Below are 16,708 nucleotides of genomic sequence, written 5' to 3' on the forward strand. Positions count from 1 at the left end.
AGTCAGGGGGTAAACTTATTAGCATGAATTTAAGTTTTTATTGTTTTTAATGTGTTTTCTCTATAATGCTTTGACCTTAAAAATAAAAGTGCTTGCTTTGAAAGAACTGCGTAGTAAGTTATAACTGTTGACAATTACATTCTCTATCTCTGGGAGAGAAGCGAAGCAGGCCTGCTTTGGCAGCCTGGCCTTTGGGGAATAATGATATAAGCAGGAACTATTCAGCCTGAAAGCACCCTGGTCAGAAGGGAGAGAAACGTGTGTCTCCAGCCAAGAGAGATGATAGCTAAGGAGCTGGGAACCTAGAGTTGGTGCCCTTGCTAGACCATGGAGGGGGAATACAAGTGCAGCTGACCTGAACTGTGATACCTCCCATTTCCAGTGGCAATGAGACACATTCTGAAATTTTGATCTTACGTACTGAGCTACAGTGAAGTTCATTAAGTTAACCCATTACACACGGCATATAGAGAAAAGCAAGTGAAGTCCTATAGCGAGCCAGATATCACATATGATGCCATCACACATGGTTACATGTTATTTGCTAACCTTTTGACACTGGGATTTTAACTTCCCTATTCTGTGCACTAATTCAGAGTTCTTCAGTGCTCACTGCCAGCAGCTCTGGACTCCTCAGTGTCAAGAGGTCAATGATTCAGCATATATCTACAGAGTAATATTGACCCTAGGTATATTTTTATTTTTTCCCTTTGATCATCCTTACATTTGACTGTATTTCAGTAAATTATCCATGTAGTTTTTATTTTGACAGCTCTCTTTACAGCAGTAAAACAAAATGTGTGCATTGCAAATGGCAAAGATTCAAATTTCAGTTATGTTTATCCAAAATAGCACTGAACTGCTTCTGTACTTATGCTATACTGCCTACAGCCTTACGGAAGGGAAGACAGATGGAATGAATTTAGCAGGGAAACAGCTGTGGCTTGAAGAAGAGACAAGCAAAAGTTTTGCTATCAGGCTTCATTATGTATCAAGGTACCAGTAAAATGTGTATCCGTAAGGCAGCCAAAAAAGTGTTTTTCATTTGACTAGTGATAATTACCTTTTCTCAACAGCTGACAATGTTCTAAATAGCATTAAATAGGTATAATAATTAAGCAATAAGACAAGACAAGCAGTGCCTTGCTGGGGATTATTGCTCGCCTCGGGTGTGTTGTGAGGCATGGGGCTGAAGGGTGAGTGACTTCAGCCACTTGAGAAATGCAATAATCCCCCAGAAATGCACTGCCTGAAGTGTATTACTGCTATTACAAATGGAAATTTAAAGAGGGCAAAATTTAAAATACATTTTCTCTGGATTTTATTGACATAGGGATGACATTGAGAAAGCCAATGAGAAAATTCCATTTGTATCCAGCCTTTTAAAGCCATTTCCCAGTGATACATATGCCTCATTTCAGCTTGCTTGTGCATTTTATTTATAAAACTCAGTTGTGATGCATATTTAAATGAATGGGTATTTGTGTAAATTGACTAATACATTTGCAACATGGTACAGCAAATAACAATAGCTCTCATGGCAGCAACAGTTAAGGTTAAAAGACCATTTTAATTAGACTCCTCTTTTTGTTTTTTAGCTCATGTGTTTCCAAATATGTATCTGTGGAGCTGTCCATGCTTGGCATCAATCCATAGGTGAACTTTTTTATTTTTGAAAGTTGGAAAAAAATTGTTCAACCATTGAGTTATCCAACCAGAATAACCACATTTAGGGGAAAAAAAGAAGAATTTTTGTACATGGATTACTTAAAAAGGCTGATATTTAAAGGCTAAATTCATGCTGGTATGGGTGAGTGCAGCATTGTTACGATCAACAGAGTTACACCAGCTTATATCAGCAGTGAAGTGACCATAAAACATCAAGAATTGGTACTCTCTGTGGATGAGTTGTGGCTGTTTGAAAAACAATCTTTAAAAATGACAATGCTATTAATTAAATGGCTACTATGCATGCACACTAAAATGTTGTACTAAGGTTTAAGCTACACAATGGCTGTCACTATTTGTTGGAACTACGGGCCTGATCTTGGAGGTGGTCAGTACCCCTGACTTCCACTGAGTTCAGAGTACTAAACCCTGCTCAGGATCAGGACCTAGGCAACTATACATGGTAGCCTGGCTTTGAGTATATTTATAGTGGGGTAACAGAGATTAGAATCTGATCTGAGTTTAAAATGGACACATTTTTCAAATCTCAGTTCCTTCCCCAAACACATGCACTTATTTTGTTTTTCAACAACAGAAATTAAGTGAACAAATCTAGATTAATGCATTAACCTCTCCCATTGTTTCCACATTTCCCATCCCTACCTTAATTTAAGACCAAATCACGCAAGGTAATGAGCATCTACAACGTTCCCTTAGATATACAGGAATTGCAGATCCTTAACATCTCTCATGATTTGGCCCTTAGCGCATACCTCCTGGAGTCTTTGCTTCAGGGTGACTTCTCCTATAAGGTCTGAAAGATCACACCCTTACACTGTCATCTCCTTGGGTCAGGATATTGTCTTATCAGAGGAACATTAACTCATATGCATTGTAGGTCTCTACTCTAATTAGTCTTTAAAATGTATATTGCTCTTTTTAGAGAACATTCAGAGGTGGTTGACAAAAATAATTAGAGCCATGGAAAGACTTCCATATGGAGAGAGATTGAAAATAATGGGATGGTTTACTTTAGAAAAGAGATGAACAAGAGGGGGCGTGATAAAAGGTATAATATGAATGATACAGAGAAGACAATCTGGGCACATCTGTTTGCCCAATCTCATAATACAAAAACAATGGGATATTCAATTAAATTGAAAGGCCCCAAACCTAAAAAATTATAAAAAGATTCAAAAAACAAAATAAAAACACACTATTAGCTTGCCCGTGGAACTCACTGGCCCAAGATCCAGTTGAAGCCAACTGCACAGTAGAATTCAAAAAAGGGGACAGTTATATCATTAACAAGAACTGCTACCATCACATTCAATAGGAGCAGTATTGAGCCCAGCAGAATCAAACTATCATGATTATTAGAAGGAAAAAACCTCTTCCAAAAGCCTTGCAAAATTCTACTCCTTTGTTGCTGGGAAAGTAAATCATCATTAGTTTCAGGTCCCTCCCCTCATGATGATCATTTTGGTAATGGGTAGATGCATAGATTTTGGGCTGGTAAATTTTCATGACAGTTTGCAAGGCTGTTTTAGCGGTATTCGTCTATCCTCATTTTAAGTTCTCCATTATAGGAAAACTGCAAATTTAAACAGCCTGAGCCTAAAATCTCAAAGAGGTGTATAAAAACAGCAAAAGCAAATTTGCTACTGCTTAAAGAAATTTGCCAAATGGATTGGTAGTTAGATTTTATTACTACTGTGAGGTCACGTAAGGCCAATCAAAGATCCCAATTATGGTTAAATACCCAAAGTAGATATTTGCTACTGAACTGCTGCATAGTATCAGCCTCTGGTTGGTATTTGTAAACATCTTATTTTATATCCTGAAATATCAAAGGAATACAACACAGAAAACTGAACTTTAAACACACAGATGCAATCACAATATGGAATGAAGAAAATTAGGTGACTATAATTAAGTCAAGGTCTTAAATGCTCAAATTTTTAGAAAGAACAGGAGTACTTGTGGCACCTTAGAGACTAACAAATTTATTTGAGCATAAGCTTTCGTGGGCTACAGCCCACTTCATCGGATGCATGGACTGGAACATATAGTAAAGAGATATATATACACACATACAGAGAACTTGAAAAGGTGGGAGTAGCCCTACCAACTCTAAGAGGCTAATTAATTAAGATGAGCAATTATCAGCAGGAGTCTAAAGTATCAAGAAGGTGGGTTTTCCTTTTCTTAAATGTAGGGAAGAAAATATATACTCACCCCAACCTGCTCAAAATTGTTGAATGCTCTGCCTTTGAGGTGGGAGGGTTTGCCTTCCAGGGCAATCTATTTTGAAAAGACTGTGCCCCTGGATTGCTCTATTTTCTTTGTACATTTGAGACCTTTAGCAAGTGCCTGAAGTGAATGAGTTGTTTTTGTTATTGCTATTGCTATTACTTACACAATTTTATTTATATGGGCCTGCTAGGATATGGTTACTATGACATGTTGATCCAGACCATTCATTTCTTGGCTGAACATCTTGGGCATATGCTTCTCCCACACATATGACAAAATGGAGGTCCATGAATACCAGTTTAACCATTTTCAGCACTGAACTGAACACCCTGACAAGGCCGAGTGGTTCAGAGAAAAGATCACAGTGGTTAAAGGATGTTGGTATGGCTGAGGCAGAAATTAGCAGGCATGCTTTCTTTCACATGGTGGTTCATAACTCTTACCCATTTGATACCATGACAAGGGGCCCCATTCTCATCACTACAAACAGCTCATTACGATGGAACAGACCTCTGGGAGCTTTTCCTAGTACAACTGAATAGGGTTTAATTGCAGTGCTCCGAGTGCACCTCTAGTGATATCTGTCTACTCCAGCCCCTCTGGAGGAATCTGTTTCGGGACACACATTTCTAGGACTTGGCATGCCAAACAACAGACTCTTGTTTGGGCTGTCAAGAGTATCACCTTCCCTATTTCTGTAGTAAGAACAGTCTGGGGAAGGCCTTCATGAACATTAGATTAATGTTTAGCACTGAGAACCACATTAACCAACAATTGTGCTGGTTGCAGAAAGTGATAAGGACAGCCTGGGTGATGCACTACACTCTCTTAAATATAGCACTTATTTCAGGGCTTGCTATGTTTCGGGACAGTCAAAAACCTGGCTGACAATCTGTAAGTTAAAGACTTTTGCTGCCACAGTTAAGAGGTGAACATGAATATAAAGTATCCAGATATCTGTTTTCGGAGGGATTTGCTTGTGGAGTGCAAAGGCAGGCAGAGTACCTCAGTAGTATTGGGGTGGGGGAGGGGAACACTCGCAGGAGAGGCCAACTACTGTTTCCTTAAAGGGTGTATTGGCTTCTGAGTGCTCGCAGCTGTTGAAGGGCAGAGGGGTCACACATTCTGACTGCATGGATATACATGTTTTTCCCATGTGTAAATTAACTGTAATGTCTTGTCATAAATCTGCCTTGCAATATTGTCATGGACATTTACCAGCCTTGTCACAAAAAAATACTTGTCCATGGCCTTTTACAGGGATGATAAAAAAATTAATATTTAAAAGAAATCACTCATTTTGGGTGACTGGGCAAGTAGAATTTTGCAAGGCTGTCAAACATTATTATTTGATGCTTTAAGTGTCTTACAGTCTATTAATAAATTAATCAGTACCATTAAGTGCACTAGATACCCTAATGAAAATTCAAACAGAAAAACCCACAATATGGAAATTGTATGCAATACTTTCCCTTCAACCGTTTGCCATTACCATGTCAAGATTAGCAAGGACTGAGTTACACAGAATTGTAAAACATATTTTCCTCGATTACTCTGTCTTTTACTTACTGTAGATGCTTTCAGGTCTGTATCAGCTAAAATGATTTTTGTTTTATACATCTGCTGTTCATGTAGTTGAAGAATAAACTTTTTTTAGATAATATTTTGTGGGGAAAATTCAGTGTGTTATGTTATACAAATGATAAATACTTAAAATGGAAGCACTAATATAAATAAATAAATAAATAGCAAATAGACAAATACTTAGCTAGAGAGAGAGAAGGAGGGAGAGATTTTAAACATCCAGTTTCTATTCCAGACCATGTGTACTGTGTGCAAACAGCCAAGCACATTAAACTGAAGCCAAATACATTTTCAGATTCTGACAGGATTTGTTTTCTATATAAAATCTCATCCTTTCGTTATTTCCTAATATTACGTCTCTGGAGTGTTTTGTTTCCCAACCTACAATGAAAGTCTTTCTAATGGCAGTGTATAAGTGATAGAGATAACCCCAAATCCTGGACAGAGAGGAGAGTCTCATTTGGCTACACTGCAGTGCAGGATGTAATGACACAAAGCTTCTCAAAAAAGAGAAACTCCTTGAATGAAAGGCTACACGAACAACTTGATCTCCAATTGTTGTGGCAATCCAGCTGCCATGAAGCCCCCCCCATACAGATATCTGGGCATGAGTATGGATGCTTAGAGAAAAAAAGACTTATATTTTTATGTATTGAGACAGCTTTAGTACCAGATAAATTTGAGAGATGTATGTATTTGTCTTTGTTTGCTTTTGTTATAAACATGAACACATTTTAATTTAAAAACAAGAGTCACTTTTCTGGACATTTGACTCTACACTTACCTATTCCCCTACAGATTTCTAAAGATAGACATGTCTATTAAATACAAGGTCACATTAACATTTTCTCCTCACTTAAAAAAATAATATTAACCTATCTATAATAAGGATCAGGAGGAAAATGTATTCAAAATATGAAGGACATTGGATTAAAAAGGGCTGTTTAATAACTTCACTTTTCCTATGTCCCCCCCCCCCAGATTAATTATTTGCGGTAGTATGTAAACCATACATAAAAATGTAGGCTTTTTTAATGTAAATTGATTGACTTGATTATCAGGAAAGGATTTTGATTTTTAATTGACCATTTTACTAGAGGTTTGCCAAAGACATTCACAGAAATTCAAATCTCTCTGAGTAGGGAGGTAGTAGTCCTAGTAAATCAAATATTGTGACATAGGTCTGAAATGAACTTCTTTCTCTCCCCCCCTCCCCCAAATCCAGACCATATCGCTTAAAAGCACAACACAACACATTTAAAAGGAAATATCTTCGGATTACTTTTTTGGGAGTGGGGGCAGAAAGAGAACTTGAAACATGATTTTATTGCATTTTGTTTTACTCTTTAAGTGACCTATTTAAAGGTCCATTTTAACTCTATTCTTGCAGATAAGGCTATCCATGAAAATCAGGCATTTCCCCATAGGAAGAATACACACATAATTCATCACATATTGTGCTATACAGACATCTCTAAACAGTTGTTGCACTCTTCACTAGAATGTCTGAAGGGAAGACCACCCCAGGTAGTTGGCTGCAGACACATCCTAGCAGCATGGCACATAGTTATGATTTGACACATATAATCTTTATAAATCCAATGTCTATGAAGTCAAACAAATCTCCTTCTTATTTATAGTAACAGGCAAGAGCAGATCTCTGCCGTCTTGTTACACAGATGGTTATAACATTTTTATAGTTAACTTACAACCACTGATGCCTGAGGAATAGACACACATCTGCCCCAAACTGCCAATCCCGTAGGCTCTTTCTTTTCAGCTACCAGAAACATAGTTGAAATAGGTGTAAAAAGCCCATCTATATAAATGCTCTACACAATTTGTGCATGTGTGTATACATGCTCACACATAATATATAAATTATTTAGATTATTTATATTACATATAAAAATAGATTACACAGATTGCACAACGTTGGAGTGTAAAATCCTGTTCGGCAGGTACAAATGTGAACAAACTACTATTTGCCTGGTACATTCCTCCTAGCAGAGGACATTTCAAGCAACCAGAAAATAATAAAAGATCACATACCAAAACATGCACGCCAAACCTCATCACAATAGACTAGCCTTTTATGAGATTCTAAACAACTGGAGGAAATTATAATAAAGTATTGACTATTTTGCCAGCAAAAATGCTCTCTCCCCATTTACAGTATTCTAAACAATCCTTGAAAAACAATATTTACAAGCCTCCAAATCAATAATTTATTGATAATATAAAATAACTTCAAGGATCCACATGCACTTTATAAACTATGGCCCATATACTCCATCTCACTGCCTAGTTCAGGAAAAAGAAGAACTATGGAGTAGGGCCTGGCAGGCTTATGCAAAGAAAGGAAGTGGTTAAGAGAGGTGCTCTCGGACTACATGTAGACATCTTTCCCCTAGTTTGCTGTAACTCCACACTCCATCTAGGCTCTAAGAAGAAGGGTGCAGGCCACGGTTTGTAAGAAGAGGTAACTAACATGCTTCCTTTTACAGCCAATGGCCATTCCAATGGAGAAAAGTCAGAGAGTTGATGCTGACTGAAGAGATGAACTATGCTCAAACCCTTACATTAACCAAAATCATTCTAATGGTTAGGAAGGGGTGTGTATTAGAAAAGTAAAGTGATAAGTAACAAGTGCTGAATACACCAGACTAGATCAAAATCAATTAAAGCTTAAGAGAGCTGACGAAATCCTTGCCTATGATAGCATGGTTGCAAATTAACTACAAATTAATAAGTTCAATCATTAATACACCTAAAGCAAGTCACCCTCAACTCCCCCGCCACCAACTAGCACAGGTCCCATCATTGCAACAGGGAGAACTGTGTGCAGAGCACTTTAAAATTGGTACTGAAAGTGCAGAAAATACACACCACGAGCCAACATTTCAGGTGAACCTAAAAATGGCAACCAGATTTAATATCCTGTAGAATTTTTTAAATTTATTTATTTTTTTGGGAAAGGAAGGTGGTAGTGGTTTGTTTTAGGTTTTATTTTTGCTATATTTGATCTTATATTCCTTTGCTGGTTGCCTCTATTTATAACTGGCCTTGTAATAATTTTTTCCTCTTAGTGAGAAAAAAAATACTTTTTACTATTAAGAGTCATTTTCTGTAGAATGGCAAAATGCAGACTCTAATGACAAAATTATATTTAAAAATTGAAATGATACTAACACGTTATTTGCAGCACGGTGTTCAAAGTGACATTTTTCCGAGATTCAGAATTGTAAAGTTGACCACACATCTCCAGTGACAGAGCAATGACACTGTCATCTTGATCAAATGCCACAATTTAGACAATGCTTCTGAACTAATTTACTCACCCTCAAAAATCCACATGCTTAAAATTAAAAGCATGTGGGAGCAAGAAGATAATAAAGAACAAGCTGATGTAAAAAGAAGGCAGGTGAAAGAAAGAAGGGAGGACAAGCCATGGAGGGAATCATGGGCTGCTAGATAACAACAACGACGACAACTGTACAGCCCATTTAAGCTTCAGAGAGAATCCTAACATCTCTCCTTCACTCCCACAAATTGCAAATTTCTCAGCTCAATTCCATTTCAATAGCAGGTGTCAACCATCTATCATTCAGACGGACAACTACTTTCTTTTAATGACACATTTCACTGAGCAAACAAAACTGAAAGGGATGAATATTTACATTATATTCAAAGAAGTGACTCAAAAACAACTTTAATTATTGTAATTTAAATATAAAATAACCTTGTCCTTAAAAATACCTCATATAATCAGAACAGATGTTTATAAACAGCATATTTTTTTATAGAGAAAGATAGAAATAATAGGGAAAAGTGTTATCTTGTCTATTTTCATTGACACAAACATTTCCAAGCTGCTGCTTCAAAACAAGTTGACTGATCAATTAATAAGGTCTTACTCTAACTACTGTTTCATGGAACTCAGAAAGGACTATAAAATAGTTATTGCCCCTGTCCTTTGTATCCCATAGCAAAACACAAAGTGATGACAAACAAGAGTAACCTTTTTTCCTCACTATAAACACCATATTTCATTACAATATAAATGCAAAAGTGTATTTGTGGAACATCTCTCATCTGTGACAACAAATTATTGATTCACTCAGTATTTGTGAAATATCATAGACATCTGGTGAAAGACCAGAGGAGCAAAGAAGAGAAAATGCGGTACTAATATCCAAAGAAGTAAAGGATGATGATCATTGCAGTTACCATCCAGCAGGTTTAACTATAATATAGAAGGAGAAGACTCTATAAACATCTAGAGGGCAACAGAATTATGAACAATACGTAGTGTTTATGAAGAACACTGGCTTCTGGTTTTGACAGAATTACAAAATTAGTGTGTGAAGAGACTGAAACACAGTAGCCTGTCTCAATTTTATAAAGCATTTGACTCATGGAAAGTTAAAATCAATCTGAATCAATTTTGAGAGTGATAAAAATATTGTCACATAGACTGAAAACTGACTGAAGACTGAAAACTGGCTGAAGAACCAAGCAAGAGGATCAATAAATGGAAAATAAACAGGACTATATTCAATAAAAGTGAGAAACCTGGAAAGCAGTAATGCCTAAAGAGACCTTGGAGTAACAGCATATAGCAAATTAGAAGCAAGCTTACTGTGTGATACAGCAGCAAAAAGTGTTATCTGTGGTTGCATACAAAGAAGAAATGCATCACTGTGCAGAGGGGTAATTCTCTATACCACTTTCATGAGATCACTACAATTTGAGAAAAAAGGCTGAACAATGCAGCAAACTCCATTACTGTTAAGTTAATAATAATATAATAATAATAATAATAATAATAATACATGGAGATATCCTATCTCCTAGAACTGGAAGGGACCCTGAAAGGTCATCGAGTCCAGCCCCCTGCCTTCACTAGCAGGACCAAGTACTGATTTTGCCCCAGATCCCTAAGTGGCCCCCCCCCCGCAAGGATTGAACTCACAACCCTGGGTTTAGCAGGCCAATTCTCAAACCACTGAGCTATCCCCCCACCCCCAAAAAATGATGAATAGCCTGGGTAAGGCAGCAGCAGGCTGCAGAGGTCTAGAATAGCAGACTAAAAACCCTCACTAAGATTTTTTGTTTTGGGAAAGCACCAAATGCATATGCTAGAAAACAGTGGCTTTTTATGACTTGACTATGAATTGTTCATGTACACTAAGTACAGAAGCAAGTTCATGACCTTTAGGAACAAACTTAATACATTAGCTTAGCTGATATTGAAATCTACTACTGTTCTTCATTGTGGAAGTTGTAAAACAGCCTTACTGTGATTTTTAAGCTGTTTCTGATAACATTCCATTAACTACCTGGAGTTTAAATAAATACAGAATTAGATCAACTATAAAACCAAAGTATTCATTGCTTTCCCCTTTAATACACCGGTAAAATCTCTTGACTATGGCCCAGTTAGACGATAATCTATGCCATATTTATACATTATAAAATATTAAATTTAGGAAAACACAGTTACTGCACTGGTTGTAGTGCTCTCCATCATTAAAAGCAATAGCAGACGGTAAGGCACTGCCTGCAGCATGACCACGTTCCTCTCAGACCAATTTTCTGTTCTGTATTAATGCTTTGATTCATTTCTAGTGCATAAAATTGCTGTGATTGTATAGAAAAGGATGAACAACTTCTTCATGATGTCTGTTTCATTCTAATGTGTATTAAATGTTGCCCTAACAGCTGAGAAAAGACAGATCTGAAATTCAAGCTAGTAGTAATAATGAAGCAGAGTGGCCTTGGTACTAAGCTAGAAAAAAAGAAAAAATACAGATGTTTTCGATGGGCTCCTCTTTATGCAAGGTGTCTGGAATCCTTTCACAACATACCAGTTTGTTATGGTGTTGAGACGGGGACTGATAAGGCTGGGGCTTCCAGCCCAGGAATTTGGTTCCCACTCATTCAGGATTCAGACTACAACAGCAGCAGCACAGCTGGGTACGGAGGCTAGGGTAATTCAGGCATTGGCATTCAGAAGAATACAGAATGTACATGAGACCCCAGGTAGGGAATTGTTTTTTGTTCATTTTGCATTGTTGTCATTCCAGATGCAGGAAGACAGGCCACGCCAACAGTGTATGGATGGGCATCCAGGCTGTCTGAGTGTTCGCAGCTAGGGCTTAGTGATGAAGCAGTCCTGAGTTAGCACAGAAGGAGGGGCATATTATGGGACCAGCTGATGCCACTTCTATATACTGTGGGGGCTTATCAGTGGGCACCAGATATGATTGTGGTGCAACGTGGGGGAAATGATTTAGGAATGTGTAAAGGGGTAGCCTTAATGCTTAGAGTTAAGAGGGACTTGGGGCTGATCCTGGAACTTTTTCTACACGTAAAAATTTTATGGTAGGACATGCACATGCAGGGTGTGGCAGGGAACTGTGAAGCACTCCCCATGCCCCAGGGTCAACAAGGCTAGGAGGTAAGTGAATTGGGAGGTGGTCAAATTAATGGGGATCACTGGGGTGGGGCTTGGGGGGGAAGGTGTCAGTAATTTTGCATTGTGACATTAATTAAACCGTATGTAATATCTCCTGTCCTTATTCCAGTATAAAGAGACAATACATACGTTTTCTAAAAGCAGAGGTGAGGCTGGAATTCCTATAGTGGCATGGATTACACTGTGAATGTATGCTCCACAAGCAGAGTATTTCAGGTGCTGTTATACTAGCAGCCAATTTATAACTCGAAAGGCCTTCACTTTTACTTATCCCACATCAGCTACCTAAACCAATATTTTATAGATGAAAATCCATTTTACCAATTAAAATGCAACATAACAGTTTTCAATTTCCAATAATTAAAAGGCCAGATTTTTTTCCTTACTTATACGTACTGTGGTAGGGCCCGAAGGCTCAACTGAGATTAGAGCTTCATTGTGCTAGGCGCTGAACAAATACATAGGCTGACATGCTCCCTGCTCCCCAAGGCTGGAATCTAATATAAAACAACTAATGCAAGGAACCAAGGCAGAGTCAGGGAGAGGAAGGATGAGGGTAACAATGAAATCATGTGGTTTCACAGATTAAGTGCACAATCTGAGATTTCAGAATTTCTTTTTTTTCCTTTGAAGTTTAACTATGGGGGCAGAAGTGAGATGGCAGGAGCAGGATGAGTTACTGGGATAAAGCAAGCAAAAAGGAAGGAAAAGGAAGAACGGAGGGAAGGGAGACAGAGACCGGCAGGAGAGGAACTCTGTTAGAGAGCGGTAGGAGCAGGGTGGGGCAAACAATCACCAGACAGAACACCCTGTGTAACACATAGGCCTTGATATGCTGGTCCATCCAAACTCTGTTGAAATGGAGTGGGGGGCTGTAGAGAGCTGGTTGCAGCTCGCTCCCTGATTCAGGGCTGTCCAGTTCCAGCATAATGTAGAGCTGCCTCCTGTGCAGCCCTAACTTACGTTACTGGCTTGAAGTCCCTCCGGAGTGGAGGATTTGGTGTACCAGAGCTATACTCTGCTATGCCCCTTTCCTCATCGTCCTGCCCAAACTCCCTCCCAGCATCCCCTTCTTTCTATTACACCGAGAACCCAGGGTGGAAGGAGCATGAGGAGGCTGCTGATGGAAGTTGCTAGGGAAGTCTCTGCTACTTTTGAGGGCTGGCTATTCCCCCAAAAGCTTCTGCCCTTCCTCATTCTCAGCCCACATGACTAAGGGATGGGGCACTACTTGAGTGGGGAGATGCCTCCATAAAAGTAACTCAAATAATATCAAACAATTGGCACTTTCAAGCTATTGGTCAAAACTGAATAGCTTCTACTTTATTAATACTTAGCTTTTCAGTGACAGGTTTGTGTTTATATTAAACACAAATAACTAGGTGCGTTAAGAAAATAGTGCTGAAAAATATAGCATATTAAATAAGGGCACAAAAGAAAGACATATTAGTCCTAAATGGTGCACAGGATCTGATGCAAGATGTGAATATAGCTGAACCGCTTTGTAATAGTGCCAGGGGATGTTATGAAGGCCAAAAGTATAATTGGTTCAAAAAAGCATTAGATAAGGCCATGGAGAATAGGTCCATCAATGGCTATTAGCCAAGATGGTCAGGGACGCAACCCCATGCTTTGGGTGTTCCTAAACTTCTGACTACTAAAAACTGGAACTGGACAACAGGAGATGGATCACTTGATAAATTGCCCTGTTCTTTTTGTTCCCTCTAAAGCGTCTGGCACTGGCCATCATTGAAATATGGGATACTGCGCTAGATTGACCACTGGTGTGACCCAGTATGACTGTTCTTATGACAATTCATCTGAGAGAGCGCAAACAGTAGAAACAGCCTACAACACATATGCTAAATCAATTAGGTATAAATTCTTCAGAGAACCGTGGAAACTGAACATGCTTTCCTGCTATTTATCCAAAACAGCACAAGCAAAAGAACAAACAGCACAAGCAAAAGAACAAACAAAGGATGGTCTGTGAGGTTTTGGTCATTTTCATAAAATAAAGACTAGAGCTTTTTTCTTGTTTATACAATACAACAGGTCCTGCATATATACCACATAGGGATGGATTAATAGAACTTCCTACCTCAGCTTCATTCTCTCATGCATTCTCCCATGCTGGATACACTGTTCTTCCAATTCATCATTTCTTTTCTGCATCTTCTCCAGTCTATCATGAACGTACTCATTTTCCTGACTAAGCTGGCTGACTTCAGACCTAAAGTAGTAAAAACACAGTGGTGATGGATGTTGTCAGATTTCATCCTATAGTGGGCCATCACTATAGTCTCAACCTTTATAAGACTTCTGTACATGTATGTGTAAATAGGCTCTTATTAGAACCTACAGAAACAAACATATGTTCATTTTTACTTAGCAAGCCACTTCCTACTATCTGGAGACATGACACTGTGGTATTCCACTTTTTGGTAACCCAGTTACAATAAGAGCAGTCTCTCACTTATAGATATGCAAAAACTCACTTATGCAAGATCACAATTTCCCTTGCTTGGTGTGGACAATCAGACTAAGGACTGATTTTAAAGACAATTGGCCATTTTTGGTGTCAAATGAGGTCAATGGAGTTGTGTCAGATTTACATGCGCCCAATAGATCAGGACCTGAAAGCAAGATAGGTGATGGAATGCCTAGTTTGACAATCCTGACAGGGTTTAGGCAGGAGAGGGGTCTTTGAGCAGCTCGTTAGCTGTGGGGTCGAATGAGGACTTGGGTGGCTTTGTGCATGCCTACCAGCAGAAACTTGGATGTATTGGGGACTGTAGGTGCCTCTGGGGTTAAGTGGCAGCTAAGCAATTTTGTGAATGTCAGTGGTACGTAAATATCAGACATAGGCACGTAAGTCCTTTTGTGAATCTAGTCCTCTGTGTCTATGTGCTAGATACAGTACAGAACTGGAAACCGGGCGCTCTTCAGTTCTAATCCTGGTTCTGACACAGACTCCTTCAGCAGCTTTGGACAAATCATTTATTTGAGTTTCCTAATATGTAAAAGGGAATAACAATGGTCAAGGAAGACTCCCCAACTGTGGGAGCACTTGGCCCAAGGTGGTGTCTCCCCTTCCCACCATCATGTGGGCTTGGGAGAAGCCTGCAGACAGGAGCCAGACAGAAACTCCAGCCCGTAGGGACAGAAGAAGCCAAAGTAGGATCCTTTGACCATTCAGAGAACTTTCTACAGTTCTGACTGGACTTTCTCTGCCCTGTGCTGATTGGCTGCTCCAACCTTCTCCTTCCATCTCCCCTTTCTTCAGTCTCTTCATCTTAGCATTACTCCTCTTCTCCCCTTCCCTGTCCCCCCCATTGCTTTTCCCTTCAACAGCCCCACTCCCTTTCCTTTAGCTTATCATTCCTAACTAAACCCACCAAAAATAAAATAATTAAAATATAATGGAACTAATGTGATGTTTGTTGCCATCAACTGTTTACTCTGATTGTAGCCTCTAAGGGGCAGGGACTGTCTTTGTTCTGTGTTTGTGCAGCTCCTGGCACAATGGGTCCAGTGCATGACTAGAACTCTCATAGGTGCTACAGAAATACAAATAAATAATATCAGCAACCCACCTCACAGGGTTTTTCAGATTAATTACTGAATGGTTTATAAAGCACTTTAAGACCTTTGAGTAAAAGGTACTGTTATAAGAGCAAAGTACTATTAATGTTATTAATAAGCTAAAACTGCTATGTTGAGTTTCAAAGTATATTTCTCAGAAGATGAATAGCAAGGATCACGTTTTATTCACTCTACATGACAGAATAATTTCATCTTTCAACATCTCAGTTTGGCGGATAATACAACTTAGTACCTCACAAGGCACTGTAAGACTTAATAGATGAAGATATATTAAGTGTCTTGAGTCATTTAGGCAGAAAAGTCATTATGCAAGTGCAAATTATCATCACATATCCATAGCATATCATTACTATTGTAACTAGTGAAACTAAATATAAGAGTTATGAATATACCCTAGTGCAGTCATTCTGAATGAGGGGTATATGCATGCCCGTGGGGGTACGTAGAGGTCTTCCAGGGGATACATCAACTCATCTAGATATTTGCCTAGTTTTACAACAGGCTACCTAAAAAGCATTAGCAAAAACAGTACAAACTGAAATTTCACAGGCAATGACTTATTTATAGTGCTCTATATACTATACACTGAAATGTAAGTACATCTCTACCCTGATATAATGCGACCCGATATAACACGAATTCAGATATAATGCGGTAAAGCAGTGCTCCGGCAGGGGCGGGGCTGCGCGCTCTGGCGGATCAAAGCAAATTCGATATAACGCGGTTTCACCTATAACGCGGTAAGATTTTTTGGCTCCCGAGGACAGCATTATATTGGGGTAGAGGTGTACAATATTTATATTCTAATTGATTTATTTTACAATTATATGGTAAAAATGAGAAAGTAACCAATTTTTCACTAATAGTGTGCTGTGACACTTGTATTTTTATGTCTGATTTTGTAAGCAAGTAGTTTTTAAGAGAAGTGAAACTTGGGGTACACAAGACAAATCAAACTCCTGAAAGGAGTACAGTAGTCTGGAAAAATTGAGAGACGCTGCCCTAGTGGAATGACTGAATTCTAGGGGAGAGATTCTCTTCCAATTGTGGTACCCATGTGCTGCTCTGGTGGCATATGAGACATAACACTGCAGTAGAATGGGGGAGAAAGCA

At 38.7% G+C, this 16,708-nt stretch overlaps 1 protein-coding gene across 6 annotated transcripts in view; it reads right to left on the reverse strand.

The window, feature by feature from the left end:
- Nucleotides 1-16,708, reverse strand: part of SDCCAG8 (serologically defined colon cancer antigen 8) — a 158,443-nt gene that overhangs the window by 46,875 nt on the left and 94,860 nt on the right. For 5 of the 6 annotated variants that reach the window (XM_026649650.2, XM_026649647.2, XM_026649648.2 and 2 more), the window contains exon 16: nucleotides 14,091-14,222. The exons of the other annotated variant lie outside the window; for it this stretch is intronic. In XM_026649650.2, the coding sequence (XP_026505435.1) occupies nucleotides 14,091-14,222 (132 nt within the window). The remainder of the gene's footprint in view (nucleotides 1-14,090; nucleotides 14,223-16,708) is intronic. 6 annotated transcript variants of the gene reach the window in all.

This window comes from Terrapene carolina, unplaced genomic scaffold (genome assembly GCF_002925995.2).
Source record: "Terrapene carolina triunguis isolate 2854851 unplaced genomic scaffold, T_m_triunguis-2.0 Scaffold85, whole genome shotgun sequence".
Lineage (NCBI taxonomy): Eukaryota > Metazoa > Chordata > Testudines > Emydidae > Terrapene > Terrapene triunguis.